This window comes from Nomia melanderi, chromosome 2 (assembly GCF_051020985.1).
Source record: "Nomia melanderi isolate GNS246 chromosome 2, iyNomMela1, whole genome shotgun sequence".
Classification (NCBI taxonomy): domain Eukaryota; kingdom Metazoa; phylum Arthropoda; class Insecta; order Hymenoptera; family Halictidae; genus Nomia; species Nomia melanderi.
This window is the reverse complement of record NC_135000.1, coordinates 30,385,441-30,405,972: the sequence shown is the minus strand read 5'-3', so window position 1 is coordinate 30,405,972 and position 20,532 is coordinate 30,385,441. Positions and strand designations below refer to the sequence as shown.

At 44.5% G+C, this 20,532-nt stretch overlaps 1 protein-coding gene across 4 annotated transcripts in view; it reads right to left on the bottom strand.

The window, feature by feature from the left end:
* Positions 1-20,532, bottom strand: part of LOC116429918 (uncharacterized) — a 383,306-nt gene that overhangs the window by 52,132 nt on the left and 310,642 nt on the right. For all 4 annotated transcript variants that reach the window (XM_076374295.1, XM_031983448.2, XM_031983449.2 and 1 more), the window contains 4 exons: positions 16,881-17,027; positions 7,181-8,187; positions 1,862-1,959; positions 467-585 (listed from right to left, as the gene is read on the bottom strand). In XM_076374295.1, the coding sequence (XP_076230410.1) occupies positions 467-585; positions 1,862-1,959; positions 7,181-8,187; positions 16,881-16,968 (1,312 nt within the window). In that variant the 5' untranslated portion in view covers positions 16,969-17,027. The remainder of the gene's footprint in view (positions 1-466; positions 586-1,861; positions 1,960-7,180; positions 8,188-16,880; positions 17,028-20,532) is intronic.

The following is a 20,532-nucleotide window of genomic DNA, read 5'->3' as shown; positions in this document are numbered from 1 at the left end:
TGTGATTTCTCGTCGAGTTCGTTTCACAGAATATCCTCTCTATCTCATCAGGGAATATTCAAATATTTCTACTGGAAAACTTTCGAGTGCAATGGCTTAATATTGTACCTTGCATAATGCGTTAACTAGAAAAATATTCAAATAAAATAGCTTCGCTTCTCAATATGCGTATTTCTCTTTTAGTTAGTTTCACAAAGTGGCTTTATCTCGTCAGGGAATATTCAAATATTTCTACTGGAAAACTTTCGAGTGCAATGGCTTAATATTGTACCTTGCATAATGCGTTAACTAGAAAAATATTCAAATAAAATAGCTTCGCTTCTCAATATGCGTATTTCTCTTTTAGTTAGTTTCACAAAGTGGCTTTATCTCATCAGGGAATGTTCAAATATTTCTACTGGAAAAGTTCCGAGTGCAAAGGGTTAAGAGACAAAAGTGTCGGGGGAACATCGAACGATTCACTTACCGGTGACGACTACGTTAATCTTCTTAACCATCGGCGGATGCGTCGTGATTTGGCACTTGTACAGGCCGGAGTCCCTCGGGGACGCGTACTGTATCTGTAATCTCCAATTGCTCGGGTACCTGGGGGATCAAACAGACAGAAAATTTCATTCGCCGGTCGCGGCCGCCGCGAACGAGAGTGATTCACGTGAAAACGCTCGGAAAATCGAGTCACCCCCGTCTTCCGGCGTCTTACGTCGCCGCCTATCAGTCTACAAGAATGAAATCTGATTGATGGCTGCGTCGATTTCAATCTGGGAGCACCGGGTATGTACGCGTTGCATGGTTCAGTCAATTTTCTGATAATATCCTGTCCACTTATCTGGATTCACCGATTCTTTTCTATTCAAATATTATGAACTGCAGCTTGAATACTTTAATCGATACTTCTGGCAATTTAGAGTTAGAAACACTTTGCAATCACAGTTATATTAATGAAATATCCATAAAAATGCTGAACCTTCTAATTTACAGCAGACGATACTTTCTTCTTTGTGAATCAAGCATTCTTCTGTTATACAATAGAAATTTGATTAGTATTTCGGAGTAACTCTAAATTAGTGAAAGTATTAGTGAATATTCAACTTAGATTTCGCAATAGTTCGAATATACAAGGATTGATTTGTTTAGATAAGATTCTAGTAAAATTGCAAGAAACTCTACTCTAGATAAATCTCAATATCCAAATTTAGCATTTCTCCCTTACAGCAAACAAAATCTGTCGATCGAAAATCTCCTACCAAGCCGCTAAACGCCGAGTCCCCAAAAATCTCGATCTCTCCTCACGAAATCCCATGAAAAATACATGAACCGCTAAAGGAATCTCTAATCTAGCCAGCACCGAGATTAGACCGTCGAATCGCGATAGCAGCGTTAACCCCTTGCCATACTTTAACGAGCTTGACTCGTCATAAAAATTTTGGACCAAACGTAAATATCACGAGTCTGACTCGAGGTGACAACACGAGTGAAATATCGCTCGCTATAATTATGGCACGGATTTTGCCCGGTTAACCAGTTAAGTGTGGAAGTTAGTTTGAAAAATCTCTCATTGTGCGCGCAGTAAAATCAAATAATGAAGCGAATACTCGTTAAGTGCAGGTCAAATGCACTTAAAATATATCCTAACGAAAAACTAAAGCGAAACGAAGAAGAATTATGTTTGTCTCAAGAAATAAATAATCCTTCGTTGAAAAAGTTAGCACCATTAAGAGTTTCAAGATGACGCGTACACTCGTCAAACACAGTTAACTGGTTAAATGGTACGGCAAGGGGTTAAGGGTCGAATCTCAGCGCCGCGATCGAAATTCGCCGGATATCCTCACGGACCGGTTGCATTCCGTGGCATTCCTCTTACCGGAAGTTCAGGCTGATCCTCTGGTCGACGCTGTAGGTGGTCTTGCCGACGGTGAGCAGCCGGAACGAGTCCTCGGTGTGTTGTTGCAGCCAGGCCACCTGAATCGCGGAAAATATCCTTCGTTATTGCCTCGTAAATCACGGATTCCTCGAGCGGGGTCGGCGAGCAGGCGTCCCGGCCATTGTTCCCGGGAAAATTAAACGGGATCTCGTCGCGAAATTAATAATTTCACGGCCGGCGATCGGGAGGAGGCCGTTGGATCCCCGGACAAATGCTACCGGCAATAATTTCTCGTTTTCTCGTTCGGCGGAGGCCGGCTTACGTTCCCGGAGTCTCTTCGCTCGCTTTCTCGCCGCGTTTCTTGCGAGCGGATCGTTGATTTTCGCTCCCCGACCCTTGTTCCCGGTGCACGAGCCCGCGCCGTACGTGTCGAGTGTCGCGGCGGAGGGATAAAGACGTTCCCAGGCGTCGATGAGTTTGTCAAGCTTTGTCTACACCGGTTTCCGGCTCTATTGTGCGCGACTCGATAGGGTTTCAGGTGGGCATACCTATCGCTGTGCAGCTTTGACGCTAATCATTGATCCATTCGAATGGATCGATGGGTTATACTTGTTGACAGATCGATGGACGCTGGGCTCAGATGTTCCAACGGTCAGGTGGATTCAATAGAGGACCTTTGTTTCTCATTGCACTTTTTCTGTTTATTTTCGGCGGGAATGTATCGATTGAAACTTTGTTGGACTGGGTTTTGCAGGGACAGAGGTGAAGTGAATCGAGTGCTTTGAGGCTGCTTTATATTGACAGTGGACTGTTGAAGCAATTGAATTTTCAACGGATTTTCGGAAATTTCGCGTAGTCTATTTAATGAAGGAGCGTTTACTATTAATCACAGTTAATTCTTCTTAACTGTTCAACTGGCTTCATCTTACAAGAATCACATCTAAGTTTCCCATAACGCTGTATTTTCGAAGCGCCTAACACAAAAATCTACATACGCTACCTACAATACCTCTGCCATAATAATTGGTCGTCCTCGTTATTCAATATCCCATGAAACAATTACGCGATTTTCGGAAACGTCGCATGGCCTAATGAAGTTGTTTACTATTAATCACGCAGTTAATTCTTAACTGATCAGCTACTGGCTTCATCTCACACGAAACACATCTAAGTTTCCCATAACGCCATATTTTCGAAGCACGCAACAAAAAAATCTACAGTCCACTACCACGATAACTGATCGTCCTCGTTATTCAATATCCCATGAAACAATTACGCGAGCGCGGCGACGAAATATCGCGTCGCGTTCCCGTAACCGGAGTCAAATGATTCCGTCGAACGGTCGCGTCGTTGGATTTAATAGATCAAACGACGCGGGTCGCGCGACCGTCGACGATACGCCGGGACGTACCCGCTCGTTCGCCGGAATATGGCCGATAATAGCGCGGCCCGGTCGGGCGCGGCCTGTTACGCGACAGTTACGAGAACGATTCGCCGAATTATACCGAGCGGCGTTAAACGGCCGCCGTTTCATGCAAATGCCCGGCAGAATCTCCCGGATTTGTTAATTAATCGAGTGCGAATGGGCCGCGGCGACCATTTTAAATACAATACGTTACGCGATTAACCCCCTCGGACGAGACTGTACAATGGCCGCCGACCGGTTACCGTGCTCGCGATGAGATACACGCGGTGTTACACACTTCCATCGATCCGAACGTTGTTCGCGATTGCCTGTCGCTGAGGAATTGACTCGACCGGTGTGCGGTTTGTACACGGAATGTACTGGGTGTTTAATAATGCGCGCTTTCAGCTGCGGGGTGATTATTTCCAGTGGAACGGCTGGAGGAATCGCAGCGGAGGAATGAAATTTCACGTGGTGCGTCTTGTGAAAAATTGCGATTGGGAGACAAGTAAAATTGATCGGTATTTTTGTTGCTGTATACAAGTTACTGCACTGAAAGTAATCGCAGTATTTTCATCCAATTTATTACTGTATTTAGTACCATGTTAAATTAATCGCTACATTTGCAAATATTCATTGCTCCGTAAAATGTATTGTTATACTCGCTACTAAAATTGATTACCGGTGGATCTAATCTGTTGGTATATTCGTTGCAATAACGCGTCTAATTCTCCGAAGCGTTCTACGCAAGAATGTCTAGTAAATCTAGACGAGACTTTAATCTTCCCCGCGCGATAATGGGACCTATAACAAACGCAAGGAACCAATTAGGACGGATCGTCCCATAAAACTGCGCATCTGCATAAACGTCCGGTCTAATAATAATGGAAATCACCGTGCAATTTAGAGCTCGTATAAACGGCACACGTCGCTGCTTAGGATCGGCCGGAGTGCTCGTAAAAGTTTGCATCAAACAAATTATCGAAACTTTCCTCGTCCCGGCGAGGCTCGAGTTTCAGCGCGCATCAACGGCCGCGACAGCTCCCCGGCCGCGGAACAAAGAAGTCCGACGTCGCGTTGTTTCGCGATTAAATTCGCGGCGACGCGGCAGCTCGCTTGATATTCCCGGTGTGTATCGACGCGCGGCTCGCCTCCTTTTCGTAGTTCGCCGTCGGAATCGGTTTCGCATTACGTATTCCGAGAATATGAATCCATCTGGAATCCCAAGCGGCTGCTTCGCTGCCTCGCTCGCTCTCTGTTTCTTTCCCGAGCGCGCGCGCGGAATTCAATGAAAACTGACGCTGATTACGGCGCGAAAACTTCCGCGACAGCCTCGATGAGTCCTGTTTGGGACAGGTCCTCTTTGCGTCGTTGCTTTCGCCGGGAATCGCCGCAGGGGCGTACTTTTCGGGGGAAACTGGAATATGATCTGGGTTATGATTTTGGGATCTTGTTTGAGGTGGGTCTCGTTACTGTTTTTGTGAGAGGATGAGGAGTTTTGCAGAGGAAGTTAGAATGGTGGATTTTTTAAAATGTTGCTTAACACGTTGAATACCGCACGATTTCATGGTACAAAATACTTGAAATGGAAAAAATATAATATTAAATCATTCGATTGAATTGCATTGTTATTACTGCAGGTTTAGCTAGCTGAATGTTACCACGTTAGTTAGCATTATTTATAATATACAAATGTTTTCAAATAATCATGGTTTAATTCAGTGAGCTATGGTAATTCGATTTGGCTGGGGGTCACCGGTGACCCCTATGGCATTCAACGTGTTAAGATGAGTCTTGTCTTATTGTTTTTGTGGGAGGATGACGAGTTCTACAGAGGATATTAGTAGATTCTTTAAATTTGCTTGAGATGAGTTCTATCTTATTATTTTCGTGGGAGGATGAAGAGTTTGATGTTTTATGGAATTTGTGATGGAGGTTTAGAGATTTTTTTTACGAAAAGATGAGTTTGAAGTTTTTCAGAAGAAATCAGAATGATGTGTCTAAAGAATATTCTTGATTAACATGAATATTTGAGGTAGATTTTGAAGAAATTGTTTTGTGAAAGTTTGCAATCTTTAAGGTGGTGGTAGGAAGCACGATTATCTGGTTCTATAGTTAGAGAATTAGAAATTAGAATTTAATTAAAGGAGAAGATTCCGCGAGCAGCGTTACCAGAGTCACAGGGCGACAAAATTTAAAGGCGAGATCGTAATCAGAGCGTTCGACTCGGCCGCATCAATATCAATATCGTTAATTGAACGAAACCGAATATTCCAGTCACCGGGGAACGCAGGAAATCGTAACTTACGACCTCATCCATCATCGTTACACTACACTCCAGTTTTCCTTCTGAACGCGTTAAAAAGCGTCGCTGACAGTCGCTGGAATCACGCGGAACCGCGAGTCTACCATTTCCCGTGACACCGGCTCGTATGTCATTAATTAGTTGCAGTAAGACTTCTCGCGAACTTCGTGGAATTTGAAAAATCATCCATCAACGACTACATGCAAGCTTCTGAATACATCCTTCAATTTTAGTAACAAGTTAATCCCATGAACAGTCGAAAGAAACAAAAAACTCATTTAGAAAGAAAATTAATCTCCCGCAACGTGAAATTCGACATTTAGCATTAGGTTTCATCGAACATTGTAGTAAAAAGTAATTTATCTCAACACTAGAACTACCGAGTAATAAGACAGAGCTATTCTTAATTTCCTATCAAAATTAGGAAGGCAGATTTCTTGAGATTCGAAGAGCTTCCTATCGCTGCACTTGCACAAATGAATTTACTTTGAAGTTTCTCACGAAAGCATCTATATCATCTTAATAGCGATACAAGAATCTTAAAATCAGTCACTTTAACCCGTCTTATATCGAATGCTGATAAATGCAACATTCTTCTATATAGTTGCCAAATATATCACGGACATTTCATTATAAAATGAATAGTCAAAGAGAGAAGTATTGACATATACAAAGGATTAATAAAGGATCCCTCAGTCACTGTAACAGAAATCAAGGAGGCAGTGGCGACGACCTCAATAAAGAGGAAACAAAAGCACAACAGTTTTCTTTATCCTCGAAGAACTATCGAGTTGCGGAGGAAAGGTGGTAGAACCAAAGCAAGTTCTCACCTCGCGCTTCATCATTGCAAGACCTTTTTATCGCGCGGCGCGGAGATCATAAAAATATAACAAGACCATCGCAGCCGGTTTTTCATCATGTCATCGTCCATCCTATTTTCCGAGGCTGCGTCAGACGCCGCCTCGTAAAAGCGGCGGAATAATACACGCGGGCCGAAAGGGGCCGGGACACGGACGAAAAACGAAAAAATACTATAAACTTCCGCGCTGCGACAAAGAAACCGCCTCCCTTTCCTCCGTCGCCGGCCGCGTTTTGCTTGAAACGGAACGGCTGGCGACACGGTGATTGAATATTCTCCGCGGGATGGAACACGCCCGCCTTGGACCGTGCGCGAAACAAACATGGCGAACGTTTTAAGTGTCCCCGGGAAAAGATCTCTGAGTGCGCATTCATTTTGTAATATCGCGAGCTCTCGGGGAGAAGAATCCGAAACGAATCCAATTCCGCGGCTCCTTTTGTGGATCGAGTCTCTTGGAGATCTAGGAACTGTTAGCTTCGCTTTCTTCGGCTCTTTCTGTTCTAGTACTCTGTTCCACTCTGATATTCACTTAGCTGGTTTAGTGATAAGCTTGATCAACGAAAATGGAAACTCGAAGGAAGTAGCAAGGAACGAAATCTCACGAGAAACTCGATTCTCACACGATTTCCCTATATTCAATTACCAATAAATCTCATATACAATATAAAAACTTAAACAAGCCATCAACGAAACAATTTCACCTTTCCATCCCCCAATCGTAAAATCCAGAGAAGCAAAGTGCCAGCTCACCTCTTTATCCCCAAGCATTCCGATCCTGCAATCCAGCAGCATGGTGCTGCCGATCCTGGCAGTGATATTCGTATCGCGATCGCCGTCCTCGAAATACGGGCCGAACTTGCCGAAGGCGCTGTCCACGGTAGGCAACACGAACTTCCTCCCGGGTAGTGTCCTAACGGTGCTAGCCGCCGCGTACAGGTGATCGTTCTCGGCGTCCGTCCTGACCGACGGCTTGATCTCGTAGAAACCCTTGGTTGACTTGCCGGAGCCAGCGTGCAGGTGATTGTTCACCCGTCTGGGATGATCCTTCCTCGCCTCCTTGCGGAGCTCTTGATCCCCTTGCTTGTCGAACTGATCAGCAGGCGGAGGCACTGGGAACGAGATCGCCCTGATGTCCTCCATGTTCCTCTGCTCGATCGGCCTGGCCTCCGTTGCGATCCCCGATATCCAGGTCACCATGCCGTCCAGGTACTCCCTGTTATGGGGTTCCAGCACCGACTCCACCATCCCCTCCTCGTCACCCTGCGCCACGACGTTCGACAGACCCTCGTCGTCCACCGGGACGTCGTCCAGCTCGCTCCTCCAGGGGACCTGGAACTGGTCCTCTTCCCAGGGACCGACGCTGGAGGCGCTCTCCGCGCGAGTAGGCTCGCCGGGATAGTCCCTGGACGCGTCCAGCACCTTGTACCTGGAGCTGTTGTGGTCCAGAGTCCTTCCCGCGGGATCCTCGTGTCCATCTTGCCAAACTTCGCTGGGGGGGATCGGGTTCGACGCTGAATTCTCGTCGAATTGCGCCGCTGCGATCGACTCCGCGTCGATCGAGTCGTTCACTGGCTCCTCGGGGTTCGCTGGATCACGGAGGGACAGGATTGATACCGTGATCTCGTTCGACGTGCTGTTCGAGAGGTTCTCTGGCGGAACGATGGATATGAAGGTGATGTTGCTGGGAGTTCGGGGCTCTTCGCCAGCGCGTCGCTCTTCTTCGAGTAGGGGGTGCTCGGTGGCGTCGCTGAAGGTTTCTGCGACAGAGAAAGGGGACTGGTTAGTTTCGAGTAGATCTTAGTGCTTCGACGTGTTTATTCGGTAGCGACTGTGTAGTACATTGATTAGGGAGAGTAGATTAATTGAACAGTTACTCTATACGCGAGTGATTCGATCGTTTGAAGCTTCGGTAACAAGAGCATCAATTTTCAAATGTGGGAATCATTGATTATTAGCTCCCATTGAACTCCTGAATCCCTACAGAAAGCACCATAGCTCCGCATTCAAGATTCAGCGTATCTATCCACACGCCACGTTTCCTACGCGTCTCCCTCATAGAACAAAATTCCGCAGCCGCGCCCCCATTGACTCAAGACACCGAAGAACCCTGCAATTCGCAAGAAGCACATCAAAACGCTCTCTTTCGAGCGTAGGCGATCCAAAGCTTTTGTTCATGTATACTTCCGGAGTTACGCGCGTTGCCAGCGAATACCTGCGCCAGGATTTCTTCGACAGCTATACGCGCACCACCCTCTGTCGATGCATCTTTTAGTACCCATCGGAAAGTGACGTTTTATCATCGCGCGAAAGCGGCCCGGTCTCTTTGTCTCTCTTGCGTGCTCCTACTCTTACATTCTCACGCTCTTCCTATACTTTTTCTCTATCATTCCTCCTTTTCCTATTCTTTTCTCACTTACTTCCCCCTATTCGCCTCAGCGATTCATACAGAACCCAGAATCCGCAGGCAAGGCGCCTTCGATCTGACCATTCAGACGAAAGTGCCAAGTTCCCTGCAACGGACGTTACTTTATAGCGGTCGATCGACTGACCCTTCGTTACCGATCTTTATTTGTTGACGTTGTAAGAGCCGACTCTTGTGCGTTAGCGTTATTTGTCAGAAACCGATACAGAGCGAAATTGAGACGCAGGAGCGATTCCCGACATCGGCGCGGCGCGTTCTTTCATCCGAACTTTCAAACAGGACACGTGCGGAGTCCTTCAAGGCGCAAGCGTTAACCCTTTGCACTCGAAAGCTTTTGACTGGAAATATTCAAGATTTTCCGACGAGATATAGTCGACGTTTGAAACTGGTTTTGATAATAATTCACAGATAAATTAAGCAATAAAGTTATTTTATTTAAATGTTTCACATAGCAATACAAAGTTTAATTTAAAATACTAAATCTTCAACGTCATAGTTTCGCTGTATCAAGTAAAGCGGTGGCTGAGAGTCACCTCTCGAGTGCAAGGGGTTAATAGTTCTGTCGGTAGCCGACATACAGCCCGGAAAATTGGGACACTTAAAAAGAGAGGCGACCTTCGATCGCCACGCATTCCGAAGTCCCTCGTCAGTCTCGTTCCATTGAAGACCAGCCCAGTCGTTTTAACAAGCTAAAGAATCATCGCGCAGTGTATTTCCGTCGGAGGAAAACCATCCTGACCCTTCCGAACTTCCGCTTACATCTTTATCTCACTCCTCTCGCCTTTCAACGTCTTTCTGACTCTGTCCACATACATTACACTTCCGTCTCATTCTTTCTTCTCCATTTTTCTCTAACTCGTTCCATCTCGACCCGTTCTTCTCTCTCTCTCGACCCACGTATCCATCGTTCCCCTTCTATCTCTGGCTCGTGGCGTATCACGGCTCGGCACGAGCGTAGATAACAAGCGGAGCGTAGTATCGTGGCCCTCCGGCTTCACACTTTTCAGGACTTCCAAGAGAAATACGCGTCATTTGTAATTTTACGTCGAACAGGATCTCTCGAGCGATATACCGTTAGCTATCTCCGCCGCTCTCCCTGCTGCGCGGCCCGTTCCTCTATCCGTCTCACTATCTCTCCGCTCTTCTCTTCGGCCGAGCGCGGAAAATAGGTTGAAGGTATCGACTCCGGTACTCCTTTCTTTTTCCTCTCCCCCCGTTTCCCCTCGGCCGCGGAACACGTACCGGCGATTTGTTCGCCTCGCCTCGGATCTGCACACTTTATTTCTCTTTTGATCCTGTTCCGCCGGTTTCGACGATACTGTTTGCGCACCTTATAAAAATTGTAGTGTTTCGAGTTCCCGTTGAAACGGGGCCGCCGTTTTGGTGTTTCAAGGGGAACGGTATCCGTGGTATTATTCCTGAGACGCCGTCGACGAGCCAATAGCGCTAAGTGCTGACACGGCCGGGAGGGGAACGGTTTCCGCGAGACTGAATCTATCGGTGGAATGATACGAGCTCCGTCGTTTTTATTAGTGGAACAGAGGGTGTAACTGCTTGCTCGCTCGAGGGTGTGTAATGGGAATGGCTATGTACCTCTTATTTGAATGGAGTTTCTGTTTTCCCGTTCGAGCGTTTATTCGGTAATATTCTTTAGTTGGAAACCTTTAAGCTCTCTAAGTTTCTCGTGAGTAGTTGCAGAAATCACACTTATCGATCGTCGCAATAATTCTTCACCTTTCTACCGATACTATTATAGTGTTACTATAGCATAGATAATGAAAGAGTGGATCTTGAGTAATCGAGAACTAGAAATAAATATAGATATATGTAACCTCTTAACCTACGCTAAAAATTCTAGATACTACACTATTTCCTTCCTCGAAAAATGAAAGGCAGCTGAACATCTTGTTCCCTAGCACATCGAGAACTATGACCACCCTTATAAAGACCCTTCGCGTGAAGACCGTATTGGACGCGTTCAGTCGGCGACATTTCAAATGAAATTCTCGCGGTGTTATTTTTCTCCGGAAGAGAGGGCGGAGGATTCGGTGCACGCAAGGTCTCCGGACAAAGAAATTAGGTAGTGGCATTGTTACCGCGCGTTGGTCGGCGTCTGGAATTTTTCTGGGCGCAGTAGATATTTCGTTCCGGCCGGACATTCCAGCCGCTCCCGGAGGAATGCAACGAAATTTTAATCCGCGTTATAATTTCTCCGGCAAATGGCGCGGGTTTCGCGCCCGAATAAGGCCATCGTTGGCCAAACATACGGAAAGAATGCGGAATGAGCCGAGACACTCGTTTACAACGGTTTTTCGGCCGATTTATGCGACATTTTGTCAGCGTTCCTTTGACTTTTATTTCCCCCGGCGTTCGTGCTTGTGGTACTCTTGGTAATAATCGTTTGAGAAAAGTGATATTGTTATTAAAAACGGGGTAAAATAATGTCGAGACATGGAAATGACAGATTTTATAGGAGTCGAGTGGTATAAGTCTGTATTTGATCAGACAGCTCTCTTTATATTATCTAAAGTATTTCTGCTACAATAATTATAATCGTTAATTGTGCAGATCAATGTCCTATTTTTATGTCGATTATATTTGTATTAACTTCGTAGTTCACGCGAGTGCACACAGGTTTAATAATAGAGATTTATTTGTGCAGATTATCTCTGTTAAACGATATGTGAGTAGTAGTGGCCCATATATAGCGTGCCATGAAGATAAACCTAATAATAGACATTTATTTGCAGGTTATGTGTCTGGTAAGCTAAATATAATTAGTATCGAACGGTGTGTGGCCAGACACTCGCGGTGAACATAATTATAGCAATTGAATAATTTATAGATTCTATATTTGGCGATTATTCAAACTCCATTATTTTCCATTACGTTCATCAGCAATACTAAGTATTAATATTTCCTCATACGATTGTATAATCGCCAAGTAATTTTACCAAGCAACTTCTCACGTTAGCCAACTTTCGTCCAGAGCAATTAAAGGAAAATGAATCGATAGAATGTCCGCCACTTCTGGCAAACTCTGAATCACGATATCATCGACCCAGAGTTCCCGAAACCATAAGCCAGAGTTTCCGGAGCCCGTTTCAAGCGGTGTTAACGCGTCAGCGATATCCGTTCGCATAAACAGGCTGTCGTTTGCCAAATATCGCGTCGAACGTCTGTTCGTTCAGACGCGTTCCATTCTGCCAAGAAATTTACAGGAGAAACATCATTACATTCTACGAATATAACAGAATTACATAAGAATGTAACAATTATATTATACCATAGCAATATAATAATTAATAGTCGACAATTATAAAAAGTCTGTGATACTCTTGTCTTCACAGAATATAATAATTCTAAGAAGTCTATTTTTATACTCATAATGATTACATAATTCATACAATTCACAGAAATGTGTGAAATCATTTTCTCCGAAATTTCCTGCATTTGCCACAGCATCGACAGCAAAGTATTCACTGAAAGGGTTCAGGAACGAAACCTTAAACGAAGCATCCAGGGACGAATAAAAAGGTGTATTTAGATGCTACTGTTGCACGTGAAACTCGAGGATTTCGTCTAATTAAAAGCGCGCAAGGAAACACTCGACGCTGCAGTGTTTTTCTGTCACCGGGTGAACTCGATCCCGGCGAGGACATCGTTTAACTCTTAACTCGGCAAAGCGTGGCTTCCATAAACTTTTCCCTCGCGCGGCAATACTTCGGGAGGAAAATAAATACCGCGAGCTTCATCTTCCGAAGCGTTTAAGAAAACGTTGGCCGGTGTATCAAGACGAGTGGCGCGCAGTTAACGTTTCACTCGTAACGAGCGCAGCCGGTTTATCAATGCGATTCCGTTCCGAGTTAATTGAAGAAAAGCGGCGAGCTCGTTTCTTAATTGTTATTAATGTAACAGCGGGTCGCGCGCACGGAATTAGTTGTCCGGGGCGTAACAATGCTCGTTCGTTCGAGTAAATCGCTAATTATGTTGAATGAGTAATTATCGAACACCGGTATCTGCATATAATTTACTTGATGTTCGTTAATTAATAGTTGTCGCGGCGCGATGCGCATAATGCGTATACTTCGGCGACTCGCACGCTTTGTTAATTACACTGGAATGCTTAATAAAGGTGGTAATTGACTGAAGAGGAATGTGATCAGATCGAGTTTGTTTAAGGGGAATTCTAATCTCATCTGCAGCGGGAATTCGCAATTTGTAGCGTCGGAATTAAAGGTAATACTAAAGTTTCATATTTTCAAGTCGAAATTTTTAACCTCAATTCTTGAAATTTCACTGGAACTGTAGCTCCGAATGATAATTAAATAACAATAGAATATATAATACTACAATTCCACGCGAGATACTGACCTAAATCAAATTTCCAAGCACTACAAATATTCCATACGAAAAACCAATATTTCCTCACCGAATGGAAGCTTCGAAAAGCCGAATAAATTCGATTGTTTTAACACTAGATTTATCGAACGAGCCAATTCGACTTATATTGGATTCTATAAACATTATTTGCCAAATGTTTCGACCGATTTCGACTGATGCAGTTACGCGAATATCAATAATCCACGTTCGAGCCTCCAGTCTGCAGGATCCGAACGAACGACTATTCTTCTAGAGTCGATAAAACAAATTGTACGATAAATCTCCGCGAATCCAGCGTTAATCAAGGGACATCTCAATCTTTGCAACGCGAACCAATAAACATCTCACGCGACCGCAGCGAATGATATCCGCCGAAGGATAAATCTGCCAGCAGAAAAACAAGTCTCCAGACTGTCCCGACATGATTTCGCGGATCGAGGCGATCAATTCCACGCGGCCATTATCTAAGCCGTACCTCCGTTCGCTCCCGTGTCCATTCTTTTCTTTCGAGCCGATTGAAATTCTAATGCGAACTCGAGGCCGCCTCGACATCGGTTCCCACGGCCGCGACATAACTTCCACTTTGCTCTCGTTCTATTTACCCGGCCGCCCTGCCCCCGGCGCGCTCGGTTTATTTATTTTTAACGAACCGCAACGCTCGCCCGGCAGCCGCCGTATTCGCCGATTCGATCCGCCGAAATTCCATTCCAGCCGACTAAAAACCGCGCCGCATAAAACAAAGCAAACAGATTCGCCGCGTAATTTCCATCTGAGCCGGTTACCCGATCGATCACGGAACTTCCGCGGACATCCGGTAACAAAATAACGCCGCCTTCGTCCGACGAGCGCGCCGACCCGTTCCTTCGTCCCCACATTTTTCCCCCATAGAAACCGCATTCCCAATTTCGGAACTTTTAACGACGCAACTTCAATTCCGCGCGCTTTCGTTTAATAAATTGAAAACCGACGGAAAAAATCACGCTCTCTCGCGTGTTCTCGGCGCGGTCTCTTTCCCCCGCGGTCCCTCTCGGTTCCCCTCGCCGCCCGGCGTTAACGTGCAAGTTCACGCACGGCGGGGAGACCGAAAACTCGTCGTAAACGCGCGCACTCCGAGCAACGCTCGCGTTTGCCGCAACAGAACTCCGGAGATTAAGCTGCAGAGGCCGACGCCCGACGTCGGCGCAAAAAGGGGACGGGTGAAGGGGCGCGGGCAAAAAAGTTGCGCTAATTTAGCCAGTAATTACGGGCCGAAGCGCGAGCGCGATCGGTCACGTAACTTCGCTTAATTGTGGAGCGCCGCTCATCGATCATAATTTACGGATCGCCGTTGTCGGCTTCGCGGGACGTGACCGCCGACGGATTCCGCGGATTACCGTCGCGGACGACCGTTCCGCGGTCGACGACGACGGTTCTCCCGGTTCTTCTATTTTCCCCTCTCGTTCGCCTCCTCTTTTCCGCTGTTTCGCGTCCCGGCGCTGGTTTCGCTGCTCGTTTTTGTTTGCGCGCGGCCGAAACTTCGCGGCGCGGCTCGGATGAACATTTTTGCGCCGGCGAACAATGGGCGAGCCCGAATCCCATTGAGACGCGGCGGGTATTTAAGACACTACAGTTTTCGAGGATTGCAAATTAATTTCCTCGGCGGCGAGGAAAGCTTCCCTTGTCGCTGCGGAGTAATTATGGCTCGGCGAGCCGCGAGCTCGCGGAACTTCGTTTGGATTTCGCCGGGATTTTTCGGGATCCGCGTTTTGTGACTCGCGACGTTTGGGAAGCGTGTGCGGATTGCATGGGCTTTGAATGAATGTCGCGAGGGAGTGCGTTGGACGGAAGTGATTTGCAGCCGAGAGTTCTTCGGTTGAGATTTTCAACGTTACCTGATGACGTGTAGATGATATCGGTGGAAACTTTAACCAGTTAACTGTGGAATTTAGTTGGAAAAACCTCTTGTTCTGCACGCAGGACGAATGCACGTAGAGTATATTTTAATGAAAGATCAAAGCGAAACAAAGATGGATTACATGTTTATGTGAAAAAATAAAGAATTAATCGCTGAAAGAATTGGTATCGTGTCAAGCTTCACGATGACGCGTATACTCGTCAAACACAGTTAACTGGTTAAGAATGACACGTGAATTAAGGAACAAGGTTATTTGATTTGAATATTTTATGGTTTATGGTTTCACTGCGTGAAATCAAGTGGCGACAGTCAACTGTCGACTGCGAAGGGTTGATCCAAAGGAATCTCAATTTCACCTAGAGAAAAATATAGAACATAGCAGCAATGTATATATAGAACCTATAAAGTTTTACGTATAAAATGGCGTACACCGAACATCAGCCACGTAAATCCTTTGCACGCGAATTTCACGAGTAAATCAAAGAAAATTGATCCGAAGTGAAATAGGGGAAAAGTACGAAGATGCGAAATGAAGTGCCAAAGGGTTGAAAGGGTTGAATAAACGATTGAAGCGCGCGACGAAGAGCGAGCCCGCAGAGCAAACGTTTTCCCAGCGATGCATTTCTGTCGCCTCCGTCACAGGACATCGATTTTCGACCGCGGGCCCGATTGATCTTCGGCGCGCGTGTTGTTTGCGCGTAAACGAATTTCGGAGATTATTTCCGGCCGGTCGGCCGCGTCATAAAAAGCGGCGAACTGTGATCTCCTAGTCGGCGGTGTGTGCACGCGTGCGCGAGTGTGCTTCTCCCGCATTTTTTTTTTTTTGTTCCGCCCGGCCGACCGAGCACCGCGGTAAACGCTCGAACCGTTTATCGGCGGGCCGAGCGGAATCGCTTACGCGACAGGAGCGCGCGGAGTAAATAATCGGGTTCCGTTTGAAAAATTCGCCCGACGACGGAAGTCGATGGCGGAGGATCCGTCGACGACAGTGCGGCAGTCTGTGGACGAAACTATGAAACTCGAATATTCGCGTGGGGAAAATTGAAGGTTGTCAATGTGTTGCTAAGTAGTCTGCTATACTAAATGATTTTCATTTGGAAAATGATATAGGGAAAATTGTAGGTTGCCAATGTGTCGTTAAGTGTTCTCTGCTGTACTAAATGATTTTCATTTGGAAAATGATATAGGGATAATCGAAGATTGCCAAAATGTCGCTAAGTAGTCTCTGCTACACTGAATGATTTTCATTTGAAAAATGATATAGGGAAAATTGAAGGTTACCAAGGTATTTAAAAGTTACCAAACTGTTGCGCAAATAAATTTTGTGCCAAGGTTAAAGGAACTTTTAAAAGAACTCTTTATATCTTAGAATCTTGTGTTATGATTAATTAGCTCTGAATATAATGAAGTGATCTATACTTCAGTTTCCGTATCTATATTTCTGTATTTGTAAAGCTTCAAAATTAGTAATTCTTAAGAATCATCTAATTACTTAATAGATAGCTTTACCCGAGAACAAACATTGAAGAAGTTAATTAAACACAACGAAACAGTAGTTCTCCATTCCAAATACAACGTATTCTTTACGAGTTCCCACAAACTCTACTATCGATCAAAAGTTTCTAACCTTCATGAATGCAAAGTGCGTACTAAAGAGATAAATCAAGCAAAACTGTCATTTCAACTTCGACATCCCGATGTCGTATAAATGTTTCTGAAGAGCCGTAAGTGATTGAAGAAATTGGTCTCACCGGAAGCCGTCGTGGCAGCGATCATGGCGGAGACGATGGCGACGACGCCGAGCGCCGATGCAGTCGGCCGCATTCTCCAGCTGGTCATGTCGAGGATCCGCTCGCTCTCAGCCTTCAGGAATCTGCTCCATCTCGTTCATCTTCCCTCTGCGCAGAAACAAGCGGGATTGCCGCGTTAAAGCGTTACGATCGGAAGTTCGATTTCTTTCTCAACTATGATCGATACAACTACTTCGCCATTTACCTTATCTACGATTTATGTCTCCGTTATGATAGATACAACTACTTTGCCGTTTACCTTATGCACGATTTATATTTCGACTATGATCGATACAACTGTGTACCTTGTCATTCACCTTTGACACCTTAAGCGCCATGAAAATTTTAACCGCTTTCCCGTAGAGTTACTCTTCCGTGAAAATTTTCCAGAAACAATAGATTATTTTCAGTTTCTTCAGGCATTCATTATACTACTCAAATGAAACTATTTTCAAAATCATTTCGAATATTCAATGCTTCGAAGATATCAATAATTGCTAAACAAAAAATCGAAACCAGTCATTTTCACTGGTACGGTAGTTCTAGTGTTAAAATGTTAAGTATCTAAGTCGAAGGATTAGAGATTGAAGTTAAATTCTTTTGTGGTAAATGATACAAAAATGTATTCGTTTGTTTTTCCTTGTTAAATGTCTCTGTATAGCAATAGTATTAACTATATAACAGAAATTTCACTGGTTTCTAAATTCACGGCGTTTTATGTAGAATTCCGAGACCACTCGTCCATACTCGAAGGTTAAGAATTAATTAGAGAAAGATTCCAGCATATGTTATGCCTATGTTTGCTCTAAACTAAACATATGTGAGAATCTGTCTCTTTGATTAGTTTAGAGCAATCATCGATGACAGTAGAATAATGTTTGACGTGAATTTAGAAAAGTCGAGCAATGTTTATGCTCGTTAAATCCTCTTTAAACCTTCACCGCGAGTCTGATCCATTGTTACAGGGGGTTAAAGAGGGCCGCCGTCGTAATGTTCACGCGCCAAACTTAGTTTCGACGATTTCAAAGATTTAAGACTTCCCAGCCGCAGTTTCGACGACTACACTCGATAGTCCTCCGTTCCTCGATCGTTCCCGCGGCGATCGCGGCCGATACGAACGCGCGGAACGGTCGAGATTAATTGCCGCGATCGCGGAGTTTGTTTCCGCGGTGGCGTTTACGGCGCGAAAATCACGCAATGGGTTTCTTACGGTTCTTTGGTAAGCGAAGTTTCGACTTTTACATGAACCGGTTTTATCGGCAGTTTAAGAGGAACCGAACTGCGCATTGAAATTGATTCCGATACTTGGGGACTTCTAATGGTGGCAATAAAGCGACAGTGTTAACACGTTAGCTGTCACGGACATTTCGACGGTTTTACGTGACACTTGTTCTTTGGCAATGATGAATAATCAATGCAAATAAGATTAATTTCACAATTAAATATTTTTATCGAACGTAATTTTTTTCGAGCAATTCTAAAGCGTTATCAGTGATCATCGCAATCAATCTGTTCATTGACGTTGATAAGCAGGTTCTTAGAGTTTTATTTATTATTTCATTTATTACATTTGTTTAACTCATGCCTGTTCCACTGATACTGAAACGATCATCTTGTTTGTACCTTGAATATAAACTCTGCTTAATGTGTTTCCTGTGCACTGTTCGAAATTGACATTTCCAGAGGATGCTAAGATTAGATTGAATGTTATTGATATGACAGTGTAAGGTAAAATGTCCAGATGGAGCTCGCGCGTGTAATTCGCGGGAAACGGTCAATCAGGATTTGTCAAGCGTGATTGACAAGCATACTCGATCACACGCTTACCGTGTCAGCTGAAGGGAAACTGTTATAAACGCTATAGAAGTCTCAGAATGGATGAGGTTGACCTTAAAATTACAACCAACACCAACATCAACAAGTGAACTTATATATTCAGGTGAAAATATATAGACTAATCATTCATCTGATAAATCGCAAGATTAGATTTTAGTTTACCAACAAGAATTACTAAACACACCATGTTAACGCATTGAACGTCGGCTAAATTTCAGCTACTAACAACGCATGTTTAAACATCGATCGAACCAAAATTTCTAACTTACGGAAGAGAATAAGGAATTCGATTGTGTAAATTTTACTTTGGATTCGTGTTATACATATTTAAAATGTTACATGAACGTAGGATTAGCGATTAAACGATAGACTAAAAATAACGTGTTAACATTTCTTCCCAAAAACAAAGTTTCAACACCAACAACCAACGATAAACCCGAATTCTCGCTGAAATCAACGACTGTCAACGTACATTCAATCATCGGATCAAAATATTCCAATTACCCCTCGGTAATTTAAAAGAAACGCTGATCTACAACATTCTAATTCTCATCGGCGACGAAAGATCCGGTTAATCGCGGTTAAATGAAAATCTGCAAAAAAGTCGATCGAGAGGCAGCCTCCGTTTTCCCATTAAATTGAAATGACCGTGGTGTTCCATCGATTAACGAAGGGAACGCCGATCGAAACAGTTTAATTAAAAACCGATTCGAGGCTCGGCGCAAGACAGGTGAACGTGTTCGCGCGGAAACCCGCGGGGAATCGGATGTTCTCGAAAGCGATTGGGAATAAAGTCGACCCACTTATGCGACGCTCATCGATCGCGGCGCGGCGCGGCGCGGAGCGGCGCGTATGAGCGAATTTTTCTCGCCCGGCGAGCCGATTTAGAAAACCGCGCGGTTCGTCTCTTTATACACGGCAGAATGTTAATTAAATTCCGCGGTCGTTCCGCGTTTCGACGCGTTCCGGAGCAGCGTTTAATTGAGAGAAACTTTCCCGCCTGGCACTCGACCGGTCGCCGCATTTTTTTTTTTTTAAATTCCTCGCCGCCGGTTCGGGGCCACGCCCCGTCGCGACCGGACCCGAACGCCGCGTTTTCGAAAAGTTTCACGGAGTTCTTCGCTGCGCCGATTGTTCCGAGGAGCGTCTGATTTCTTCGGTGCAGCGAATCGAGTAGTGGCAACGATCGACGCGATGTGCGATCGAGTTTTCAGACTGTTCATTGAGTCGCTCGGGAGGGGGTGTGGTTAAATCGATTTTTTGGTATTTTCTGAATTTTGTACATCTTTGATGGCTTCTGAATATATTGTATAATTATTTTAGAAGCTGAAACGTTAATTTTCTCAATTTCTGTTTCGCGGACTTAACATTGATCTATGACTCGATTATTGTCTTCCTACATTTTTTACGTTATTTATTGTGCAATTATTGTTCTAAATTTTTTACGTTATTTATTGTGTAATTATTGTTCTAAATTTTTTACGTTATGTGCTATGTAATTATTATTTTTCTGAATTTTAATTACTTTCCTCTTTCTGGGCGTTTGTTACAATAGAGGCAAATATAGTGCAATGAAAATTAAATGTGGAAATTGTTGAGTGACTTCTTATTCTCATTTTTTCACTGTAAAGTCGGTTAACATTTTTCTAGAATTTCCACATCTGTAAAATACAATAGCTTTCGAAATGTTAACGGAAAATAAATTGGAATACTGTTTCATAGTGAGTTTACTGATTATTAATACGTTTACATTGTCAAATGGAAATGCTTGTTTGCG